This window comes from Pimephales promelas, chromosome 1, assembly GCF_988280905.1.
Source record: "Pimephales promelas chromosome 1, fPimPro1.hap1.1, whole genome shotgun sequence".
Classification (NCBI taxonomy): domain Eukaryota; kingdom Metazoa; phylum Chordata; class Actinopteri; order Cypriniformes; family Leuciscidae; genus Pimephales; species Pimephales promelas.
The window spans coordinates 42418468-42444611 of record NC_142769.1 but is presented as its reverse complement, the minus strand read 5'-3'; the positions used below and the strand labels follow the sequence as shown (position 1 = coordinate 42444611).

Genomic DNA, 26144 nt, shown 5'->3' with positions numbered 1-26144 from the left:
TATATGGTAAAATGTGAATATTCTATCTGTTTGAGTTTTATTAAAATTTCATAGTAGCAGACATTAAGATCTTTATAACCACAGTTAAAACCATGCATACTCTAATCAATGCTGGGTTGTTTGAACCCAAATTTGGGTAAAATATGGACAAACCCAAATGTTGGGTTAAAAATGTAATTTCAAATTAACCCAACTTTCACTTTCAACTGTACATTTTTAATTGCGTTTTTAACCCAACATTTTTCCATTTTTGACCCAAATTTGGGTTGAAAAAACCCAGAATTTTTTAGAGTGAGTAGCACCTCAATACCACTATAAAATGTAACTGGTTTCTATGGTATTTGTATGAAAAAGAGTAGCCTAAATACTTGTAGTATAATGCACAAATGCTATGGCTTACTCAAAAAAAAAAACACTGTTATTATATTCCATTACTCCTTTAATACATGAATAATATAACTCAACTCTATATGGATTTCCCACACATCTGCCATGGTGCAGTTAGGATGCTGTCACTGTATTATGTGTCGTTTTAACGAGTCTCTGGTTTGCAATTCTTCTTCTTCTTCAGCCATGAAGACGGTGATGGAAGTGCCAATGGGTAGCAGAGGCCTCAGAATCACAGCCAAGGGACCGGACATGATTGGTGAGATTATCCGTGTTAACTTTATTCAAAGATCTGTGGTGTTTCAGAGCTTCTGGGTCTAATTCTTGACTCGTCATGAAACCATCATGCATGAAGTCTCAACTTAATCCGCCGGTTTGAAGCCATTTAACAATCGCCAAAGGCCGGAAAGGCTTTTCTTTGGAGAATCAACATTAACAATATGAATTAATCCAGCTTTCTTCCTCAGGGCCGAGGCCTTAAAGTGCAATTATAATAGTGTCTTACAGCGTTTCGAGGGTTAGCAAGATGACATTCAACTTGTCAAGAAGTTGCTCGTTTTTCCACACTCTCTAGTTTTTTGTTCCATTGAGAATTTTTGAAATCTAAAAGTTAAAGTCCCCGTGAACCGGAAGTTGCACACGATTTTTCTCCAGTGTTGTGACGTATTTCCGAGGGAAACAGAATACTAAATGAGGCAAAATAGTGGGTGTGGCTTTTTTTTTCCAACTAGCACCTGATTGGATCTAGAAAAATGGGTCTTTCATTCTGAAATGGAGGATGACGCAAGTTTACACACGCTGTCAATCAATGCTCGCTCGGTGCTCGCAAACACACAGCAGCTGTCAGTTGGAGGGGCGTGGTTATGGATGTTAAGGAGACACCCAAACTGTAAAGCCTAGGTCATCGGGCAAGGTCCTCCAATGCAGAGGGAGGGGGCATTTTCAAAATTTGATTAAAGATTACGAAGCCAAAAATTTTTTTTGTGTGGATTGACTTGCATGTATGAATTGTTCACCACAAAACGATCAATTTAGGAAAACAAAGTGAGTATGGTCAATTTTGATTTCATTGGGACTTTAACAACATTGGGTATCGTTCGAATGACAAATCCTATTTCATCCTAAAATCAATTGAAATATGAGAAATTATCTTTATCCTAAAGAAAGTGAAGCTTATTTGTCGTTTTTATACTTTATTTTATACTTTATTTATATCAGTGTTATTTAAATGTTTTATTCATATTTTGAATCAGCTTTTATTTTTATATTTTTAATTTTCAGGTTAATTTTTTTTTTGTAATTTCAATGTGCTTTTGTCATTTTATTAGTTTTGTGTTTTTTTAAATATTGGTTTTTATCAGTTTTAGTTTGTGTTATTTGATTTCCAGTTAATAATTGTAGTGCTTCAACTTCAACTTATTTCATCTTTATTTCAAATAAAAGTAATGTTTTAAACTCTGATTTATTTTTTATTTGTTAAATTACAATATTTCAGCGTTTCCCATTCATAGACTGCGGCAGCCCGTGAACCTTTAAAACCTTGTAAACCTGTTTTGACAGAAGTTTTCCACCAAAATAAAATGCATGCGGACCCACAAGAGCGACCAAGGTCCACTCACCACACTCTCACAAAATCCTATTGGTAACACTGATAATGACTAAAGGAAGTAGGTTTAATAAAATAAAAAAAGAAAAAAAATGCTATTTTTATTTATTTAGTTTTATTTATTGTGGGGTTAAATATCGTCATGAGATTCATCCACGTTGAGCAGTTTATAAAGAATATACTATATTTGATTAAATGTATTATATTTCTTGGATTATAAAATTATACTAGAAATGTATTTACTTATTTGGTTACCTTCAATGAAAGTCTTACATCTCACAATGTCATTTGTCATAATAATTTTCCCTATGTTTTATTTTATTATTATTATTATTTTTAATCAGTTTACATCTGTGCCTCTCTCAGAAAGTTGTCACAGGTCATCAGAGGTATTTCAAAAGCGCTCTTCCAACATCTGCAATGTAGTCTGAAGTTCACAATGCCTCCACAGTGACACAGCCAAACCCTATTTGACACAGTCGCCTGGTGTAGTAGCACAGTGTGGGAATTCATATGGATTTTATATATCTATCTAGCCCGAAAGACCAAAAAAGAACGAAAAAAGAGATTTCCTATTACCTGAGTTGGACAAATGCTAAGAGGTTTGAGGGAACTTCAGGATAGAGCAGAAGAATGAAGTGTTCATGCAGGCTAATTTGTGGTGGCTGAAAGCCCAGTACGATGGAGACAGAGCCAGTAATCTAGCAGACTTCCATAACGGACACGAGGAGTAAGCTGAAGTCCAATCCCAAAGTACCGTTCCACATCCGATGGACCCACACTCACACAAATACACACTTCCGTTCTGTGGAAAACCACGTTTCAAACTACACACACTGATATCTAAACCCCATAACCTGCCCATTACTTCTTTTTGGTTGCAAACTAGATCTCCATCAAGAACTACAGGGTATTTAGTGGGTGTTTGACTTGTCCCATGTTTCAAAAATGGGGTTTGGGTGACCTGAAGATGGCTCTATCCCAAAGCTCACATAATAAATGAGAAAATACAGATAATAGCCTAAAAGACTAGAAAAATAAAGAAAACGTACTGTATAATCCAATATCTACTGTATAACAGCCAAGTTTATGAACCTGCCCTATAGATTTGTGCATTGAGATGTTGTAAATGTTCTAATAATTGCCATTGCTAAAAGTACTTCTAATCTGTAATCTACCACATCACAGAAAAAGCCTCATTCAATCCATTTGACTAAGCAAATTAATTTTAACTGCCATTTTTTATTGTCAGAACAACGACAATGTGGGAATTGAATGTCTTTGTGAGCTGTTTCGAGAAGGTATAATTATATTCAGCTGCTGCCAGACGCTCTCTCGCCGCTTTGACCAGTTGTTTGATTTTTCCCTCACCGCAAACACATGTTGTTCTGTTGCTTTATTTACATGAAGGGTCTGCAATTATTCCCAGAACGATGTATCAATGTGCAAACAACGGAAAGACATTTATTTACATTCGAAATTGTCAAGATCACATTGGGAATTTTTTTAACAACAAACAATGATTTGATATTTTATGACTTGAAACATTTAATGTGGGAGTGAGAGATCGAAGAATTTTTTTTTCTCTCTCATTGTTCAAAATTTCGACACAAAATTCATGTGAAATGAAGTTTCCTACTTTTACCTCCATAAAGTGACATATTTCAGGGTGAAACAATTATTTTGGCCATTTATTTGGATCAAAGTGGACGTTACAAGCCAGAATGGAGTCGTGTGTGCGTATGTGTGTGTGTGTGTGTGTGTGTGTGTAAAATAAATAATATTAATAGATGCAACTTCTGATTGTAAGAATGTATTAGTGTTAAAATGAACATTACCAAACATTTAGTAAGTATTTGCCATCATTAATGTTCACTAATGTAGTTAGTTAACAAATTGTTATCAAATGGAAACTCATTGTAAAGTTACTGGTTATAGTAAATTAAAAAAGAGTATTGTGAACAATATGAATTTATTATTCCTAATATTAATAATAATATAACTAAGGGCTGTCAAATCGATTAATCGCATCTAACATAAAAGTTTGTGTTTATATAATGCATGTATATAATGTGTATATACACACACATATTATATAAACACAAACTTTTATGTTAGATGTGATTAATTGCGATTAATCGATTTGACAGCTAATTCCACCATATCTCCTGTCCTCTCTTTATCATTAAAAAATGGCCAAAAAGACCCAAATTCGTGTCATAATTCCACTATTAAATTGATACTCCACCGTTTTTTTAACATTAAGACACTTTGAGACACTTTGATAGCACTTAACTAGCCCAGTTCATTCAAAATGGGCCAAGCAGAGAAGTGACCACACACCTCCACGTTTTCCCTATTTAAATACAGTTACACGAGTAGTGTAACTCGACATAGGACGGTGACACAAACTAAAACGGTGCGCTTTTCTAAGTGTGTAAATTGGATAACTATATTGTATGGCGGAATACCACAGCAATTGGCCTGCTTGGCCCATTTTGAATGAACTGGGCTAGTTAAGTGCGATCGAAGTGTCTCGCGCCTCAGAGCGATTGAGTGCATGCACTGAGACTAAAGAGCTATGTATCAACTCGTCTTAGTTAAGGGAATAACATAGTTTAATATGAAAAAAAGGGTGGAGTATCCCTTTAAGGCCATTGGTGGTTTACAAAAACAGCAAGATCAACCACACCTCAGTTTAAATCTCCAGCCTCTAAAAGCGTGATTGACGGTGTTACTGTATAGAAAACAGTTAGAAAACACTCCACTGACAGTTTCTGCTGTTTTCAGACTTTAGCACTGTCACAGAGACAGGTGTGGTGTCTCGGGCCACCTGTTTCAGCAATAACTCTCAGTAATATTGTATCTGTGGTAATCCCCAATATAACTCACAGAACCTGAAATGTCCTGTTTCAGTGATTGAAGCCCAAGCACCAAACAGCCGGAGAGAAGAGATTGTGTTCAGCTCTTCAGGTCCTCACACTTTGGGCAACAATACGGTGGAGTACCAGAGAGGAGCAGAAAGACAGACACTCCGCTGCTACGGCCCGCTGTCTGCAGACTTCACCATTAAGGTGTGTAATGAAAACTGAACAGTAGATCTATCTATCTGCAAGTGGTACTAGAAAGCAGCTGAAACTCATTGCTAGAGATATTCGCTCTTTCAATGGATAGGTATTTTCTCTTGTGTTGGAGTTTCCAACCTTATTAAGAAATGCACTTGATGTACCCCTTAAGATTTTATAGGTCTAGTTTCACTTTTTTATTTTTTATTTCTATCACAATTTGCTTGTTTCAACGTGTATTATTTTATTTTTTCTATAACATACAAAAAGAGATGTAATGCTAAACATTCAGCACTTGTGGATGGTCTGTTGTATTGATGTTGTATTCTCAATTATGTTTTTATTTTATTTTATGTATAATAATTATAAACATTTTTGTTCTGTATATGATTTAATTTATAATATACAAGTTATATATATATATATATATATATATATATTTACTGTAAGTTATTTAAATATATATATATATATATATATAAGTTTTATATATAGTTTTAAGTTATATATATATATATATATATATATATATATATAAAACACACACACATAATAATGATATATATAATTATATATAAGTTATATATATAATATATATAATATATATATACGTTTTATATATAGTTTTAAGTTATATATATATATATATATATAAAACACACACACATAATAATGATATATAATTATTATTTGTATGTTTATTTATATATTGTAATTTATTTTGTTTATTATATAGCATTCATCATATACTGTACCAAACATGTACATATTATCATTTATACATGCATATATAAATGCAAAAAAATATTATATATAACAAACTTGTGTATTACATAGTGCTGTCAAATCTATTAATCATGATTAATCGCATCTTAACAACAACATAAAAGTTATATAACTTTATTCTAATTGTATTTTTATATTTTACAAGAAAAAAAAAAACAATTTAATATGCTTATTAATCACATTATTTCCCTCGTGGGTAATATAGGTGATCTCAGGTGTTACCATCCTTGTGTATAAACCTGTACACACACACTCACAAACATGAACTATTGTTCCATCATGAAACTTTTGGGTTTTATTTTTTTTAGCAAGGTTTCTGAAATTTTCATGCAAACTCAGTTTGAAGCTTCATTATGAGTTTAAAGCAGCAAAGAGAATCAATGTTTACTCTGCATATGAAACTGTAAACACGGCACAATATGACTGTAATCATGCTAGACTTTCTCATGTCACGACCTGAAGAGTCATGATTAGTCTTGACACTACGGCTTTAGAATAATTGAACATGACTCATTACTCTAGTTAATTGCAGCAGCATGCAAACAGTATTTAACTGATCATCACAGCTCCGGAAATTCAGTGGAAGATGATGCATGCTGCATTTCATATGGAAATCAGGAGTTGGACTGTGGCCCCTTGAGGACATTTCCTGCTTATTAAACATGTCAAAATCATTTGGCTTTTCAAAATGAATGGCTTTTATCTTTTTTCGTGATATGATTATGAAAATGACTATTAAAAGGAAATGATCTTATCAGGCACATTATATGTGGATTTCCATTCTTCTTAGGTAAAATATGCTGGCCCTAAAGACACCGTGATGCAGTTTATGTTCTACCAGCCCATTCGCTACCAGTGGAGGGAAACTGACTTTTTCCCTTGCTCTGTCACCTGTGGAGGGGGTAAGTGTTATAGATTATTCCTCTTAATTTAAGAAGGCCATTTTTAATAAGTCACAGTGATTTGAATACACCAAAAATACTCATTCAGCACACCTACAGACAGTATGATCATTTTAAATTTGGGATAATTACAATTCTGTTCAATACTGATAGGACAATAATCTGAAAATGATACAAATTTACTCTTTTTTTGTGTCTAAATTAACAATAAAACACTAACAACTAAACCTGAAAGCAGCACATGGATTTAGGCATCACAAACTTAAGTGAGGATTAAATGAAACCCAATGAATTAAAATTAAAATTAAACAACTAAACATCCAATATCTGTTGAAATATATCCAATATCAATCAATATTGAAACCGATAAATTAAAACTCTCTAATATTTTGCGGATAATTGATTTGGCACTATTATGCTATTTTAAAGGTTTCTAATTTAGTTTTGGAGGTCTTGTACAATAGGTTTACATGAATCCAAGGTCAAAAAACACTTTCTTTTTCTCATAATATACACTTCATATCACCTCATTTCTCAAAAAGAATTTGAAGAGTCATTTATCCCGCCGGTTAAATAGCAACAGTGCCCAAGACCAGCCCACAAAGTTACTTGCGCTTTGCGCTTGATACTTGCGTTTCAGATCGTTAAAATAGGGCCCTATTTGTCTTAAAAACTTTGACCTTTTAACACCTATATTAATAAAAACTACATGAAAGGTAATTCAAAAACGCATTATAAGGCAACTTTAATATATGATATATTAAATATATATATATATATATATAATGATTTCTGAAGGATTTTTTTAAAGCGTAATTTTTCAAAAATTTTGACCGGTAATGTACACATGGATTATCATGTATACTTACGGGGGCCGAGAGAGCTCAACATGCTGCGACTGAAGAAAACGCATGCTAATAGGAAAACACCCGCAAATTAAGACAACATATTTGAATTAGTTTTACAACACACGTGTGCTCCAAATACTCACAACACAACCAAATACAGAAACGCACTGCAAATAGCACAGACCACAACGGAAATGTTTCCAGGGGACCCCCAATAAATGATGAACCCGGCTGGGACATGCACATACATGTGTTGTGAAACTGATGAACATGTTTTCTTAATTTGCAGGTGTTTTTTTTTTCTATTTGCATTTGTTTTCTTCAGTTGCAGCGCATTAAGCTCTCTCTCACCACACTTACTTCTTAAAATCCTGTCTATAAACTATGACTCTTAACTGTCATAAAACCATAGCTAATGTTGCTTTGTCTCGCCTCTGAAGGTTATCAGCTCAATTCGGCTGATTGCATGGACATTCGTTTTAACAAATCGGTTGCAGAGCACCTGTGCCACAGCTTTCCAGAGAACACCAAACCTACACCCAAACTCAAGGAGTGCAACATGGATCCCTGCCCCGAAAGGCTGGTTCTGTCTTATCGATCTCTTCAACACACCCTCCATAACAAAACACATTGAGTGAAGGATGAGTCTCTATAAACCAGAGAGTAGCTGTGTATTAGACTTCCTGTGCATGAGCTCATTATAGTGTGGATAATGACTTGAAGGGCTAATGGTGTGTGTTTCTCTGCAGTGATGGCTTCAAGGAAGTGATGCCCTATGACCATTTCCAGCCTCTACCACGGTATGAAGTCTACAGCACGTATATCACAGCACACTTACTGCTCACATTAGGATAGATATACAAAGGATAGCTTTGTGATTATTTTGAAAACCACAGACACACCACTATTTAAAGGTTGAGTGAGTGATAATAATTGGAGAAATTTACATTTTATTCAACAAGGACACATTCAATTGTTCATAAGTGACAGTAAAGACATTTGGGATGTTACGAAAGATTTCTATTTTAATTTAAATAAATGTTGTTCTGTACGGTTTCCACAACAATATTAAGTGTTTTTGACATTGGTAATAAATGTTTCTTGAGCAGCAAATCATCATATTAGAATGATTTCTGAAGAAGACTGGAGTAATGATGCTGAAAATACATTTTATTTGAATAATATTTCACAATATTGCTGTTTTTACTGTATTTTGTATCACACTTTGTCTATAACATTTCATAACATAAAGTACTAAGCTAGTACTTAGCACTAATACCAACAGATTTTATTGTATAACACTGATGCAGGTGGGAGCAGAACCCGTGGACGTCGTGTTCAGTGTCGTGTGGAGGGGGCACTCAGGAGAGAAGCGTGGTGTGTGTAGAGGAGGACGTCAACGGTCAGATTGTGCAGGTGGAAGAGTGGAAGTGCACACACTCCCCGAGACCATTCAGCAAACAGAGCTGCAACACGTTTGAGTGTCCACAGTGGATGGCCATGGAGTGGTCTCAGGTAAATTGACCTCTTCTTCCATCTCTGATCACCACTGACCATCTTTAGATCTGTTCTTCAGCCTAGTGAGCTGTTTCTGTGTCTTAACTCAAAGGAAACCACATACTGTAAGTGACTGATTTAGAGGGCCTATTATGCTTTTACATTTCTAACTTTGTTTATTGTATAAGGTTGATGTTTGAGCATGAAAAAGGGTTTGTACATTTATAAAGCACAAAGTCAACTCTAAATCAGTAAGCACTGTTTCTGAACTCCTTGAAATGCCTCTATTGTAGTCTTGCGTTTTCTTCCAGGAACAAACACATCACAATATTTGTTATTTAAATAATTCCCGAACAAAGCTGAAAAAATGCCCATTCCTGCATCCAAAACAAGGCATCTGTGGATGAGAGTCTAGTGGGACGTCCCACTTCACTTTTTGTTTTTTAACCTTTATTTAACTAGGAAAGTCACATTGAGGTTAAAACCTCTTTTACAAGTGAGACCTAGTCAAGACAGAGTCGGATAGCAGGATTAAACAAATTACAAGCAACAATAAGAAACCAAGCAAAACAACGTCATTAGATACAAAAAAAACACGCAGCAAACAAATCTCCATGACAACATATTATACAACACCATACACAGCACAAACTACAAACATTTAGGTACTACACAAATATTAGATGAACAACAGCAGCTAGTTCCTCACTTCATACGTAATTTCTACATCACTGCACATGCGCAGTACTTTCCAGTATCCGATCAAGTCTTTACATGTCCTTTCGATCGGATTAGATAAGGTTTAAACCACCCCTAGCAATCTGAATTAATTTTTAATCGAATTTGGCCAATTCATTTTGATTTTTTAGTCTGATTATGCTAGTTTTCCGATTACAATCAGATTACTAGTGTACATGTAAACGCAGCTACTGAAGATTGTTCACCAATCATATCAATCGCATATATAGGCGTAAAGCCAACAACACTATATTAGCCAACGTTTCAGTTTCATTGTCCTACACTGTAAAAATGAATATGCTTTATCTAATCAATAAAATTGTGGCAACAGATTACAAGCAATATTATTTATTAAATTGAACAAATTAATTAATTCTATTAAATCTATTAAATCTAATTAATTCTAATTTGTACAATTTAATTAATAATATTGCTTGTAATATGTTGCCACAATTTTATTGATGAGATAAAGCATATTATTTTTTTCAGTGTAGACCTGGATTTGTATGTGCTTCTCACTTCACTCCTGGTGTAAATGGATAGATTCAACTCAATTTCATTTGTATAGTGCTTTCACAATACGTATTAAATGTAATATGATCACATACAGTATCAGCACGTCTGGACTGCCCCATGTATATTTTTGTGTTTTTGTATTTTGTACCCCCCAGTGCACGGTTACCTGTGGCCCAGGTCTACGGTACAGAGTTGTGCTGTGTGTGGATCACAGTGGGCAACATGCTGGCGGTTGCAGCCCCCACCTCAAACCCCATATCAAAGAGGACTGCCTGGTCCCCGTCGCCTGCCACAAACCACGAGGTAGAAACAACAAAAATCTGATAAATAAAACATACATAGGCTGCTGCCTAGAACTGTGCTGTTGAGAACCACAGCTCTAATAAGCATTGAAAATACATAGCACACACAAGTACTGGGTGAATTTTTAAAAGGACTGAGCATTTCTGAAAAGAAAAAATATTTTCATTTTTTTAGTTTCAGGCTTTAAACTTTTTACTGAAGAATGTTCTGCCTTCAGAAAAAAAATCAATGGTTAATAAATCTGGAGCCAAGGCCACTGATATAGTGAGCAGTCACTGATAAGTGCCATTTATCTACTAATGAAACCTAACATTTATAAAACATTGATATGATTAAAAAACTTTTTTAGAAATTATTTCAATTAGAAGTCTGTTTCAAAACGTAGTGGTACAACTATGCTGCTTCTCTAAGAAAACCCCATTTTGCACCATTGCATCTGTCTATCACAGAAAAAGATGGAAAGAAATGTTTATCATCAATATAATTTGTATTTGATTGAGGTACAGAATTGCTGTCTGTCTAGAGTCTTGCTCATTTATGAGGCTGCTGCCTATGTAGGCAGTTGGCAGTGAGGAAGCTAACCAGACTCTGGAACACAGCCAAAGTGTTCTCCATTAGGGAACAGTCAGAGCCTGCAGCTGTCAGAGAGGAGAGTGGAGTGTGCCACAGACAGACGCTCGTGAAGTAATGTGTGATCTGAATGTACAATTCTCCATAAGTGCAGACAGACACTGTGAGCTCATCGAGAGTCAGTCACGGTGTGTTTTAGAGCTGTTTCTTGCTGTGGAGTTAATTAATTCCTGAGACTTGTCCTTGTCTGTTACTTTATTTTCCTGTCAGATCTCGCCTTTTTTATTTGAGTATTTTTCTCTGTCTTTCCTGTAGGAAAAAAAAGTTTGAGAAGTGAAATCTATTTTGATAACTCATTATGATGTCAGTTGTTTCACATAGACACCAGTGGAATTGAGAAAAAATGGTTCAGTTGGGTTCTGTATTGAATCCTAGGGTTCTTAACTTCTTGACATAAGCCAAAAAAGGTTATATATAAGAATAAATACCTTAATATTAATGCAATTTGCTAATCAACCAATCACATGGCAGTTGCTTCAATGCATTTAGAGGTGTGGTCCTGGTCAAGACAATATCCTGAACTCCAAAGTGAATGTCAGAATTGGAAAGAAAGGTGATCTAAGGAATTTTGAGCGTGGCATGGTTGTTGGTGCCAGTCTGAGTATTTCACAATCTACTCAGTTACTGGGATTTTCACGCATATCCATTTCTAGGGTTTACAAAGAATGGTGTGAAAAGGGAAAAACATCCAGTATGCGGCAGTCCTGTGGGCGAAAATGCCTTGTTGATGCTAGAGGTCAGAGGAGAATGGGCAGACTGATTCAAGATGATAGAAGAGCAACTTTGACTGAAATAACCACTCGTTATAACTGAGGTATTCAGCAAAGCATCTGTGAAGCCACAACACGCACAACCTTGAGGCGGATGGGCTACAACAGCTGAAGACCCCACCGGGTACCACTCCACTACAATCTCCACTACAAATAGGAAGAAGTGGCTACAATTTGTAAGAGCTCACCAAAATTGGACAGTTGAAGACTGGAAAAATGTTGCCTGGTCTGATGAGTCTCGATTTCTGTTGAGACATTCAGATGGTAGAGTCAGAATTTGGTGTAAAAGAAAGAGAACATGGATCCATCATGCCTTGTTACCACTGTGCAGGCTGGTGTTGGTGGTGTAATGCACTTTAGGCCCCTTAGTGCCAATTGGGCATACTTTATATATATATATATATATATATATATATATATAATATCCATATATATCCATTTGCGCTATATAATTGCACATTTCATAGCCATATTCATAGCCAATCCATTCAGTAGTAATTGTAAAAATCTTAATTTGTGTCACAAAAAAACAAAACAAATTAAATTAACAATTTTTTCTTTTTTTATTTATTATTTTTTTTCTTAAGGAACTGAGAACTCTATGCTACTTCTACTCAATGGCATTTTCATCTTTAACTCTCCGTGTGACCATGTCTTTTCTCACCTAAATGTTACGTCTTTTTGGCAAGACACACTTTTCATAAAGTCTTGTGTAATTAGTTCAAGTGATTTGTCTGCGTACATGAATAAAATTTACTTTTTTTTCATTCCAAGTCATGCCAAACATAGTCCCGTCTGCTCATGAATCAAACTCCCTTAGTCGAGACGGAAGACATTTGAGTTCAGGCACGATTTTGCCACATAAGAGGAGGTGTTTGTCATCTCGACGTCTAACACTTTCCTCCTCACACGTGTTTTACATTTACAAGCTTTGCTTAAATCCTCCAAATTTTCATTGAAGGAATAATTCACCCCAAAAAATAGTTCACCATCATGTCGTTTCAAATCTAAAGAGCAGTTTGAAGATTATTCAGAATTTTCCCTTTTGTGTTCCACTGAACTAATGATATGGTTCAGGTCGGGGGTGACTTGAGAGTAAGTAATGTATTCTTTTTTTAAAGTACACTACTGTTCAAAAGTTTGGAGCCAGTAAGTTTTGTTTATTTATTTTAATTAATGCTTTTATTTAACAAAGATGCTTCAAATTGATCAAAAGTGAAAGTAAAGATGTGGATAATGTTACAAAAGATTTCTATTTCTCCTTTTAACTTTGTTCATTAAAAAAAAATGTATCACGGTTTCCACAAAAAAATTAAGCAGCACAACTGATTTCAACATTGATAATAATAATAATGTTTCTTGAGCACTAAATCAGCTATTCAAATGATTTCAAAAGGATCATATGACACTGAAGACTGCTGCAAATTTAGCTTTGGCATCACAGGAATACATTACATTTTAAAATATTTAAAAATAGAGAACTGTTAATTCAAAATGTAATGCTTTCACAATGTTATAATTTTCACTGAATTTCTGATTAATTAAATGTATCCTTGGAGCAGAAGAGACTTCTTTAAAAAAAAAAAGTAAAAAAAAAAAAGAAAACATCATACCAACCCCAAACTTTTAAACGATAGTGTGTTCCTTTAAATGTAATATCAGCCATGCAACAAATGCCAAAATTCAAGAAACCTTAATCACAAACATCTGTATGCTTTTTTCCCCACCAATAATTCCCTTCATATCAATCAATTCCACACTTAACTCAAGCCTGACATGCTTGTAAAAACTCAGTGGGTTGAAATGACAGAGGCTCCATTGCCTGCTATTATATCTAGACCTTCCCGCACGCCAGTTGTGAGGATGTCTGCCATCAGAGAAACCCAGAAACCCCAAATGAAGAGCCAAACCCTGAGCCCTCGGCATGTTCTACAGCGAGACTTTACTGCCGAGCCACATTCACCAACAGCTGTGATAATCCAGTTCCAGATCAATAAATGGTTGCTTGCATAAATATTTGGTTGTCACATGGAGATTTATGTCTAGCTTTATTAGCAGTGTTTGGGTTGAGGGGCTAGGGAGAAGCAGCCGGGTTCAAACTGGCTCTCTAACCTTCGGTAAGACACATGACCCACTGATGGTCCTACAGATGTTCATGGAAGGAAGGGTTTCTGGTGAAATTTGAGTGTCCCTCGGCACTGATCTTGCACTGACATGGCTTACTTGATCTTTTTTTCCATCTTTTATCTGACGCTTTCATCCATAACAGTTTACAGAACACTTAATACTGGGACAATCCTCCTCAGAGTAACCTGAGGTTGTGCATCTTGCTCATATGATAGTTTGTGGATCACCACTTACAGGGTTTCAACCTACAACCTTTTGGTTACCAGCCCAGATCTTTGATATTTATTCCACACCACCCTAAACTAATCGCCTCTGATTAGTAGCCAAGCACCGCTTTTTACAGTTATGAGCCTCAAAAATGTGAAATTTGAGCTTGAATTCAATGCTTGGCTGTTGTCATATTCCCTATGAAAAAGAGCAGCTTATGTAGTGTAATGGATGCTGGTGTGTTGGCATTCCCATAAGACTTTGTAACTAGCTTAACCAGCATGTTTTGCGGGTAACAAACATAAAATAACTCAGACCAGTATGGACATTCTTCAAAAGTTGTCTTTTCCATTTTTCCTAAGACCAGACTTGGTAATTTCCATGTTTGCCAACAGATTATGGTTACACATGAGTCTAAATGTTTGATACATGCTTAGTTTAATTAAGATAAATATTGATTCATATTTATGTTTGTGTTTGTGTGTGTATTTGTGGCTTCCCCAGAGAACCAACCTGTTGAAGCCAAGCTGCCCTGGTTGAAACAGGCTCAAGAACTGGAAGAAACCAAAGTGGCTTTGGAAGACCCAACGTGAGTTATATTTATGATGCTATACTGTATATGAAATGGTCACTAACACTCTATTGCTTTCTTTCTGTACACTGTAAAAAAATATTTTCAAGATTTGTTATCACAACATATTTTCTTTTGTCTAATCAACTTTATAATAACTTATTTAGTTGAGATAACTTATTATTTTGAGTTTCTGATGATTAAATTAATCTCCTTCATTGTATTAACTCACTTTTTCCAGTTCAATCAACTTAAAATTTTAAGGCAACCCAGGTTACTTACTTTTTTAAGTTAAACTAACAATATTTTTTATAGTGTAGTAATCACAACATTTTTTCTTTTGTCAAATCAACTTAAATCATTTATTTATTTCAGATAACATATAATTTTGAGTTTCTGATGATTAAATTAATCTCCTTCATTGTATTAACTCACTTTTTCCAGTTCAATGAACTCAAAATTTTAAGGCAACCATACTTACTTTTTTAAGTTAAACCAACATTATTTTTTACAATTTGCACTAGTTTGACAATATCAAAATGAGGAACGTGCACATTTCTTAATGTTTCTGTAAGAATCTTTCAATTCTTTAATTTCAAATGAAAGGTTCGATTTAAAAAAAAAAATTATGAAAGATCAATGCAAATTTAATTTTAACTGCCATATGAACACATTTAACGGGTGCCAATAATTCTGACCACAACTGTATATAGTATACTAGTATACTTTTAGTTTAGATTAACACATTTTACCTTGTTTAAACCCATTCTACATAATTCAGCAGATTTTTTTTTCCAGAGAATCAGTACAGAAAATGCGGAAAAAGTCTGCTGATTCCGTCTGGGCTTAGCTACAAGTGTCTGAATAAACATATAAATCAGTCTTTTCTCTTTTATAACCAATAATCCACTGAACCATAAATCCTCATGTATCCCAAGACAGTCTTGCCACATTCTGTGCATTGCAACTCAATACAGTCATGCATTTTACTTTAATATTATATTATTTTATTTTTACATTTTATATCACTCTGAAGTACTACTCTGAATCCTTTCACCTGTTACTCGGGATTTCTGGTGAGCTCACCCTGTCAGTAAAAATGCATTTTACCAAGTCAATTCAACCAGAACTGGACAAGAAGCAGGCTTCATTAGCTGGTTCTTCATCCGAATAAAACGGCCACTGAAACCCGAGTTGAGGGTGTCTGTGTTCTGACCTCTATGTGTCCAGTTTCCTTTCATTACTTAAACAAGGCCCCACGGGCCACTCTCGCCTCCCGTTGTGGTATTATTAGAGTCCCCCCCCCTCCCCATCTCCGAAATCATACCCCTGTTAATAGTTGGCAGGGGAGCTTGACGGAACCCCCACTACCCCCACTGAAAGCCACAAACTGTGGGCTGCCAGCATCCAGACAGCCACCGCTCTCTGCGGTCTACCAAAGGCATTTATCACAAAGACTCATAAAACAAGAAGAATGAGGGGTGAAAGTGTTTAAAGGTTTACAGAAGAGCCATTGACCAACGCTTCAGCTTTCCGGGGGTTGGGGGGGGTCTACCGTTTGTCTGCAAACCCTTCTTGAATTACTCCCTTTAGAGGAGTATATCACTCAGTGATAGCAGCACTTCTTTTGCGTTCTGCTCCATCACTCGTGCAACTAAATTTAGGGTGATCTAAGGTGGCATGCACCAGGGTTCAGTACTCGTCCCTATCTCAAAGGGACCCCGTCCACTTTGCTGTGGAATTCACGGCTGGGCGCTTGCCTCTGTGATTTAGGTGGTTGGATTTTATGGGTTGGATGTAGTTGAAGAGTCTCACGCCACATCTAATCCCTGCTTAGATAAAAGTGGAAGAGACCCACTGAGGAAGGACTGTTGTCTTCCTGAACTCTAATCTTGAGATTAAAACCCTCCTGAGTGCTATTCACTGATATACACGTCTCAGAGACACACCCACAAATGATCACATACTCCTTCTTAGGGAAAGAGGCCCACGACATAATCACATGAATGGCTTGCAACTAAAGCTATCTACTACTATCTTTAGTTACAGTAAATGGCCTTGTTGTGTTTCATGTACCAAGCATTGAGGTTTTGGCAAAACTTACCTCCAGTTATTTCAAATTTATTTTTTTAAATTTTGAATGATTCACTTTGACTTTTTTTTAATGTGCCGTTTCATTCAAAATGTGTCTAAACACAATTCATAAAGTAACACGATGTGTATGTGTTACGTTTTCAGCATTGCCGCAAAGTAAGTTATGGCAGACATTTTAAAAGCACTACCGAAAATGTACCGAATGTGCTGTATACACTTGTAAAGTACAACGCTCATCACCCTGAAAAAACACAAGGCTGTTTTCTCAATCACATGAGGTGTTCTGACATCATAATATTCCCTGAATGACACCCCTACATTAGTCCAAACATGACATGTTAGGGCTTATGTGGAATTACAGATCTCATAAACTTTAATTCCTTAAGCCTGGAAAGTGTTTAGACAGTGGGCGGCAAGAGGTGTGCATTGACACCCATTCCAGGCGAACACATTTCCACAATGCTTAAATACTTTTACAGATATGTGCTGCACATTTGTCTTTTAGCTTCATTTAATGACAGCAGGAAGAAGTGTACACAAGGTACGAAAAGCATGAAGCCTGTTCATCTTAGTCCTCAGGTTTAATTCAATGGTGGTAAAAAACATGTTCCTGAATCCAATTACGCACAGATCACGCAAGCTATGAATTTCAACATATTTTCCAAAAGGGTAATTTTCCACTCGCCAGAAATATGGAAAAATCATTCTGTGGTTCATTAGGAGACCCTGCCACATCTATTTTTATGATCACGTTTATTTTAAGTGTGGTTGACTCTTAAATATCAAAGTCCATGTTAACGCTATATTTATCAATATGACTTGGTTTTATTTTGAAATCAATTTTGTTTTCATTGTTATTATAGCTATTATGGTGCTTGGTTTACTGTTATGGAAAGAATTAGAGACAGTGTTTCAAGTTTAACGGTCTTTAATTTTTCAACAAAGCAATCTGATGGAATGAGTGAAACATAGCTATCTTAAATTATGGCAACAAAAAAAAAAAAAGAAGAAATGTATATATTAAAAATGTTTTTTTTTTTTTTTTTTTTTTTAAATGTAATTTAAGTACTGTACTGAATATTATTTATTTAACCTTTATTTAACCAGGAAGTCCCTTGAGACTGAGTCTCTTTTCCGAGGGAGACCTGAGATTAGATTAGATAATATTATCTTTATTGTTATAAACATGTATAACGAAATTAGGAAGTTCTTCCGTTAGTGCCGCATTACAACACAAACAATGTTACATACAACACAAATATTAATTATATAATACACAAATAATCAATTTGTAATCAGTTTTAAATATTGCACTAATATATATATATATATATATATATATATATATATATATATATATATATATATGTATGTAGCAGAGAGGGATCAGTGCATAATAGAGTGCATGTAATCTATTATACTGTTGTCAGAAACATGCTAGTGCATTTAAACATAACATTGACCAACAGTTTTGGAGATTTAAGTCTTTGACTGACTTGTCGTAGAAGGGTTTGATTTGATTCAGCCTGATTCGCCAAATTAGTTTGAAAAGTCCTTGCTTTACCAATCAAGTTTTCTTGTGCAGTTAGTAGGCCAACACTATAGCATAACAACATCCCTTAAAGGATTAGATCACTTTTGAAAAAAACTTTTGCTGATAATTTACTCACCCCCATGTCATCCAAGATGTCCATGTCTTTCTTTCCTCAGTCGAAAAGAAATTAAGGTTTTTGATGAAAACATTCCAGGATTTTTCTCCATATAATGGACTTCAATGGGAACCGGATGGTTCAAGGTCCAAAAGACAGTTAATAACTGTTTCAGATGCAGCTTCAAATGTCTTTAAATGATATCAGACGATGAATAAGGGTCTTATCATGCGAAACGATCGGTTATTTCAAAGCTTATTCCAAAAATGTAACTTTTCTAAGGACAAATGCTAGCCTAGGTCTATTCTGTGAGGCGCGTTTGTAACGTCACGTAATACGTAATTACGTTCAAAAGGTCACGGGCGACGTAGCCAGAAGTACAGAATCAAAATCGTCCGACATCGTTGTTTTACCTTTTAATTTTTTTGTATTAATTTTTTAACTTTTTTGTAAACGGCGTTTGAGTTAGTTTTCACGTTCAACCTATGCGTTCAACTTGTAAACACTCTGACTCTGTACTTCTGGCTACGTCGCCCGTGACCTTTTGAACGTAATTACGTACTACGTGACGTTGCAAACGCGCCTCACAGAATGGAGAAAGGCTAGCATTTGTCCTTAGAAAAGTTACATTTTTGGAATAAGCATTGAAATAACCGATCGTTTCGCATGGTAAGACCCTTATTCATTGTCTGGTGTCGTTTAAAGACATTTGAAGCTGCATCTGAAACTGTTATTAACACTGTCTTTTGGACCTTGAACCATCCGGTTCCCATTGAAGTCCATTATATGGAGAAAAATCCTGGAATGTTTTCATCAAAAACCTAAATTTCTTTTCGACTGAGGAAAGAAAGACATGGACATCTTGGATGACATGGGGGTGAGTAAATTATCAGCAAAAGTTTTTTCAAAAGTGAACTAATCATTTAATATTTGTGCTTGTACAGTAAACTGGTATTGAAAATTGCATACCTTTAAAACAGAATCATAATTTGTTGTGTATGTGTGTTGTGTGTGTGTGTGTGTGCAGGTTCATCCCAGGTCCGTGGTCGGACTGCAGTGTGTCTTGTGGTCCGGGGGTTCAAAGGCGTCAGGTGAAATGTAAAGTATTGCTGTCTTTCACTCAAGCCGAAGTCGAACTACCCGATGAAGAGTGTGACGAGGACAAGCCTCCCTTACAAAGGAGCTGTGATTCAGGCTCCTGTCTAGCATCTCCAGACTCATGGCGACCCCTGAAACCCCAGCAGATCCCTGATCAGCAGGACTACGCTTGGGAATACATGGGCTTCACTCCCTGCTCTGCATCATGTGCTGTTGGTAAGTCTCCATGAATCCCATTAGAGAAAATAACCTCTCTAATGTGTTTACTGCTCGAAAAGCTTTTACAATTTCTTTGTGCTAAAGAACTAATTTAGATTTTTACATGTCCAGCTTTCCAGATGAAATGAAATTGGCATGTAATCTAAAATTGCTAAGAGAGCAGATAGTGATCAGCCTGGACTACAAAAAAAACATATATTTTAAATACTCCCCTGCCAAAACCCGTTCCTCACAGTGTTGTTTTGCAGGCAAACAGATGGCTGTTGTCAGGTGTGTGAGCACCTTGAAACAGGAAATTGTCGATGACACACTCTGCAATGGCTCCAAAGTTCTGCCTTCCTTGCTTCGCATCTGTAACCCCCAACCATGTCCACCAAGGTACGGTCCAAAAGAAATCACTATGGAAAAATGTTTGTCTTAAGTCTTTACTTCAGTTAACTCTATGGCATTTTTTTTTTACAACGTTTTAAATACATATTTTAAATATCTTCACAAGACTGCCAGACATAAATCTGATGATTTAAAGAAAAAGTAAGCGCACAACCCTCTTTTAACAATATGTATGCCCGCTAATTAATTCTTTCAACTCCAAATGCGTTTTTCAAGGAAAGATGTTGCGTGCAAAAGCAAGTGTGGAATAAAAAAACTGTATGATTCATCCAGCTTCTTAACAAGGAGCTAAAATTGAACCTGCTGGCCTAGATTATGTTCAAAGACTAAATTCAGATTTAATCATAGGTTGTAGGGCCACTCTGAAAATAAGGACATGTGATCAAAAATAATGTGATTTCCTGTTAACTGACCATTTGCCAAAAAAACAATACAACAACAAAAAACGACAGCTGGGTTTTTAGAGTAGTGCATTATGGAAAAAAATGACTTTATAGGATCTTTCATTTGACTTTTTATGTACTGCGGCTCAGGATATTATAATAGTTAATATAATGGACAAAAGTTTGATTGTTTTCTCAGATTATATGGGCTGTATTGTTAAAATTTGAAATGCCTATAGCGTTTTAAGACATGGTCGCCTTCATATGGATCTTTCCGATCTTGATTGCGATGGAATGCCAGGGATCGTAAAGTTCAAAGACCATGGCAATGTGACTTCATGGTTTGCATTACCGTACACATTCCATACAATAATATTTTGCTAAATCATAAACATATTGCTTTTGATTGTGGTAAGAAATATTTTTGGCTTTTTTGTATTAAATGAAACATGGAATGAAAATGCAGCCGATTTGCTTTTCTTAATACACATTGCTTGATCTAATTGTGCAAGATTCATCTGTGCATGTTTATCTGAAATGTTTGCAGAATTTTTCTATCGAACAAAGCAACTAATAACTTGCCCTGGTCCTTCCTTTTCAGCTGACATCCCCCAGGCTGCATGGACTGTTGGTTAATGTGAACCACAGTAATGTTATTGTTAAATAAAACTATTAAAAAAAGATTTTGTTAACTGAAATAAAACAAAACTAAAATATTAATATTATATGGAAAACGTAAACTTAAAAATGGAAATGTTGCGTTGCCAACTAAATAAGTTTAAGTACTAAAATTACTAAAAAAAAATAATTGTATAGCTACATAAAAATATTCACAAAATGAAAACCAATGAAAACAGAAGCACATAACAAAAGCACTAAAACTTGAACTAAAATTAAAATGATAACTGATAGCATAAAAATAAAACCCGATTTAAAATAGGAATAAATATGTAAATAATTCTAGAATAACACTGGTTAAGCAATTGGCATTGCTTTAGGCTACTGTTATAGGTATTGGTGACAGACCTTTCTGGAGTTGTGAGATCTAGTCGATCACCCGGCGCTTAGCTCTTATTAACCCGCCTGGAACAGCCTTACGTCGGCTAGGCCTTCTGCCGTTTACTTTTGGCTCTGATGTCTCTGTAGTGGTTAAACATGAGATAACTCGTATTATGTATATCTAATGGGTAGTGATGTATGTCTCGAGACCACTTTTACATGGTCTCGGTCTTGTCACGGCCTTGGCGGTCTTTGGTCTCTGTCTTGTCTTGTCTCGGACCTCTCGGTCTTGTCTAGGTCTCGCTGTCTCAGACCGACATAGTAGTCGAGGGATTTACCAATACATGACTACAATATCCACGACGATATCCGCAACAGATTGTACGGTGTGCGCGAGCCACACGAGAAAACACTGATCACAGCGGCAATGAGCACTTTGATCACTTGATTTAAAAAACACATATCATGTACAGTTATTGATGTATTAATATTTAGTAAAAAACTTATCAGTGACATGATGGGTTTTAACTTCATTCAGGAGATTTTGGGTAACTGCACAACTGACAGATGACTTTGAGCGCACAGCCAACGGTGTTTGTGTGTGTGTGTAACCATAGCGACAAAACAACCAAATTTTGGATCCTGCACTTAAGCTTATAATTTCGTTTTTAAAAATATATGTATTTAAAAGTTGCAGAATGGATTCATTTGGAGACTTCGAAATCGGCAGAGATAGACAGGCAATGCAAAACAAAATCTTACAAGTTATTGCTTAGCTTCAACAACACTAGTCTGTTTTTTGGTCTCGACTTGGTCTGTCTTGGTCTTGATCTTGTCTTGGTCTCGATACCCTCTAGTCTTGATAGTGTCTTGGTTTCGGTTTAGGCAGTCTTGACTACAAGTCTACTAATGGGCCATCTTTGATTTCATTAATCTATTATTTGTTCCAAGGTTTTGACTGTGCGCTGAGTGAAGTATCATAACATTTTATATTTATTCAACTTTATACCGTAACTTTGTACATTTGACTAAATTGTTTGATTGACTTGTACTAAATTTGACTAAATTGTCTTTATTTCCTATTGTATAGCTTCTTATACTTTATACTAATACTTAGGTATTACTTGGGTATGAAGCTTTTATACTAATACCATTATACTGAATTATAATGGCTATTATTGACCATTAAAATTTACATTTAACAGATAACCAGAGTAGCCAGAGCGAAAGTCCGAACTTGCTCTATTTGGTAATGAGAAATGCCTTTATATTCAGTTCTGACTATAGGATCAACTCCATTTATGTCCACTTTTCTGTTGGAGGACCATCACTATAAAGAGTTCGTTCAATATAAAGCGTTCAAAATAACGCAAAGGGACCATCAAAATAAAGCGTTACCCTTAAATTAATCAAAATATCCTGTTTTTCACATCAATGTAAAATGGTTTGTGAATGCATGTAGTGTGTAAGACAGGGGTTTGTGTGTTTTCTTCAGATGGGAGGTGAGCATGTGGAACCCGTGTTCTGTGTCATGTGGCGTGGGGCTACAGACGCGTGGCGTGTCCTGCGTGAGGTCTGTGGCGGGAAACCGCACTGAACCGGCGTCCAGCACAGACTGTGTGGAGACAAGACCTCCAGAACTGCAGGCCTGCAACCAGGTGGCGTGTCCACCGTCCTGGGAGGCCGAGGACTGGCAACAGGTTAGTGACTCCTATGATTTTAGATTATTAATTACTAAAGACTGTCAGTTTAAATTCGATTTTTGTGTATATCCGTTTGGAAATCTGATTATATTTAGCAAGTGTGAACGGCAAAAACTCACATATAATCTGATATTTCAAATTCGTTTCAGTCTACATTCATGTATTTTAAAATTCAATTCGATTCTGCATTGCTTTATTGCTTATGCCACTTTCTTGCCATTGCAGAAACTATGTTGTGTTGTTGTTGGTGTGCAGATCACCCAGAAAATTATAATATATAATCTGTGGTCCAGTGATGAAGTGTCTTTACGTTTTGAGACCGGCAGAATGGAAAAAAAGCCACGCGTTCCAGCTTCCTGTGTTTATTAGACGTAGTACTCCAGTGTTGCGGCTACACATTATTGTCATATTGTAAGACAACATTTTAAACAACTCCATATTACATTTGTCGTAGGCCCACCAACGCAATGCCAATGCCATAGAAACCAACACAGATTAGAGCACCAGTTGTGATGCACAGTGTGAACAGTCAGTCATCAGACACACTGATAATTGGATTTGGATTGAGAGTGTGAACTTGATCTAAGAAATCTCTGTAGTATCTAAATGGTTTTTCCGAGACATCATTGACTACGTTTACATGCAGCCAATAAACCGTTCAAAACCAGGATTTTTACATGGCTGTTCGCGAACGGGTTATTGGCTGCATGTAAACGTGAGACTGAAAGGAGAAACTTTTGTCTAAATGTGTTTATTTGATTAAAATTGCAGAAAGTGCCAGAGACCTTCGTAGGGACTTTGAAGATTCACTTTGTTATTCTCATTGAGCATGTGTTTTTGAGGATATGGGATTATGGAACATGATGTGAAATCCTTTTCTTAGCCGACTTTCCATCTTTATTTGGCTTTTCTACTGTAAACATCAAGAGTTGTGATTTGTATTCGCTCACATGCGGTGCTCTTTGTGGTTGTAATATATGTGGGAAAGACTGATTTGTTTGTTTGTGTTTTTGTTGGTGTTTTGTTTCATCCCTGGGTCAGTGCTCTCATTCGTGTGGCAGAGGTACGCAGTGGCGGAAGGTTTACTGTAAACAAAGACTAGCTACTGGAAGCTCCCTAAAGTTGAGAGATGATGAGTGCGCTGGAACCAAACCCGACGTACACAGGACATGCAACAACCCTGATTGTCTGCTGCCTCGTCTGGAAGGCGGAGAGTGGTCCAAGGTGTGTTTCTGCATGTGTGTGTGTTTCTAACCAATTTTTTTTTTTTTTTAAGAAGCAAGCATGCATTCTATTAACAAAAAGTGATGGTAAATGCATTTAAAATGTTACAAAACATGTATATCCTAAGAATCCTGAAAAAAATGTATATCAGTTTTTCACAAAATTAAGCAGCACAACTGTTTTCAACATTGATAATAATAAGAAATGTTTCTTGAGCACCAAATCAGCATATTAGTATGATTTCTGAAGCATCATGTGACACTGAAGACTGGAGTAATGATGCTGAAAATTCAGCTTAGGCAAGGCAAGGCAAGTTTATTTATATAGCACATTTCATACACAATGGCAATTCAAAGTGCTTTACATAGAAGAAAGTCAAATAATCAAAAGAAATCAGAATAATTAAAACAGTTTAGAATATAAAATAAGAAATAATGAAAAATAAAAATTATGATAAAAATAAAATACAGTAAATTAAAACCATTTAGAATAAAATGAAGTGCAGTAACAGTCGGGCGAACAGTGGCACAGTGCTCATTCAGTAAATGCACAGCTAAACAGATGTGCTTTGTAGGAGCACATGGAGCTTAGCCAACACTAGAATAAATTACTTTTATAAATATATTAAAATGAAACACTTTTATTTTATATTATAATAATATATCAAAATTTTACTGTATTTACTGTATTTTAATCAAATATTTGGTGAGCATAATACTTCTTTCAAAAACATTTAAAAAAAAAAATCTGAACTTTTGAACGGTGCTATATTTAGCTTAATTTAAAACCAGTAGAAGAGTAAATGTTGTTCCAACCCTGTAGTTTTTTACTTCCGGGAAATTCAAATTAGATATTCAAAAATGGCCATTTTGGAGATGCTAAGGCCAGTTCACTTCAAGTACTATTGCTATAATAATAACTAAAACGTTTTAACAATCATTCTAATTCTATAAGAATATGGAATTGCTCACCATAACAACACAGATAAATTATATCGTTGGAATCACTTTCAGAATTCTAAACGATAAAAACATTGTCATCCGGCAGAATTCATCCTGCTTTAAAGAGCTTGAGTATTTAAAGCAGTTGACAACATAACTGTGCATGCTTAATATAATAAACACAAAGGTATTGTGCATTGGTGTGGACGCTAATATATTTATTGTTGTAGTTACCTCTATAGTTATCATTCTGTACACCAGGACCTTTTGTCCATGTATGTTTGCAGTGCTCTGTGACTTGTGGTAAAGGTGTCCAGCGGAGGGAACCTGTCTGTAGGAGACAGGCGGCGTCCGGTCAGCTGGTCACTTTGGACAGGTCATCCTGCAGTGACCTCCCTCTTCCTCCCCTGATCAGGAGCTGCCGTATGAGCCCCTGCAGCAGTAAGATATCCTTTACCTATGGCTTACCCAGTGTGGAACCCCATTACGCC

At 35.8% G+C, this 26144-nt stretch overlaps 1 protein-coding gene across 2 annotated transcripts in view; it reads left to right on the top strand.

Moving 5' to 3' along the window:
* Positions 1 to 26144, top strand: part of adamtsl3 (ADAMTS like 3) — a 165272-nt gene that overhangs the window by 105919 nt on the left and 33209 nt on the right. For both annotated transcript variants that reach the window (XM_039659427.2, XM_039659425.2), the window contains exons 8-20: positions 572 to 646; positions 4910 to 5067; positions 6635 to 6746; positions 8035 to 8173; positions 8344 to 8394; positions 8905 to 9109; positions 10501 to 10648; positions 14887 to 14971; positions 19724 to 20010; positions 20262 to 20391; positions 23281 to 23485; positions 24530 to 24712; positions 25941 to 26094. In XM_039659427.2, the coding sequence (XP_039515361.2) occupies positions 572 to 646; positions 4910 to 5067; positions 6635 to 6746; positions 8035 to 8173; positions 8344 to 8394; positions 8905 to 9109; positions 10501 to 10648; positions 14887 to 14971; positions 19724 to 20010; positions 20262 to 20391; positions 23281 to 23485; positions 24530 to 24712; positions 25941 to 26094 (1932 nt within the window). The remainder of the gene's footprint in view (positions 1 to 571; positions 647 to 4909; positions 5068 to 6634; positions 6747 to 8034; positions 8174 to 8343; positions 8395 to 8904; positions 9110 to 10500; positions 10649 to 14886; positions 14972 to 19723; positions 20011 to 20261; positions 20392 to 23280; positions 23486 to 24529; positions 24713 to 25940; positions 26095 to 26144) is intronic.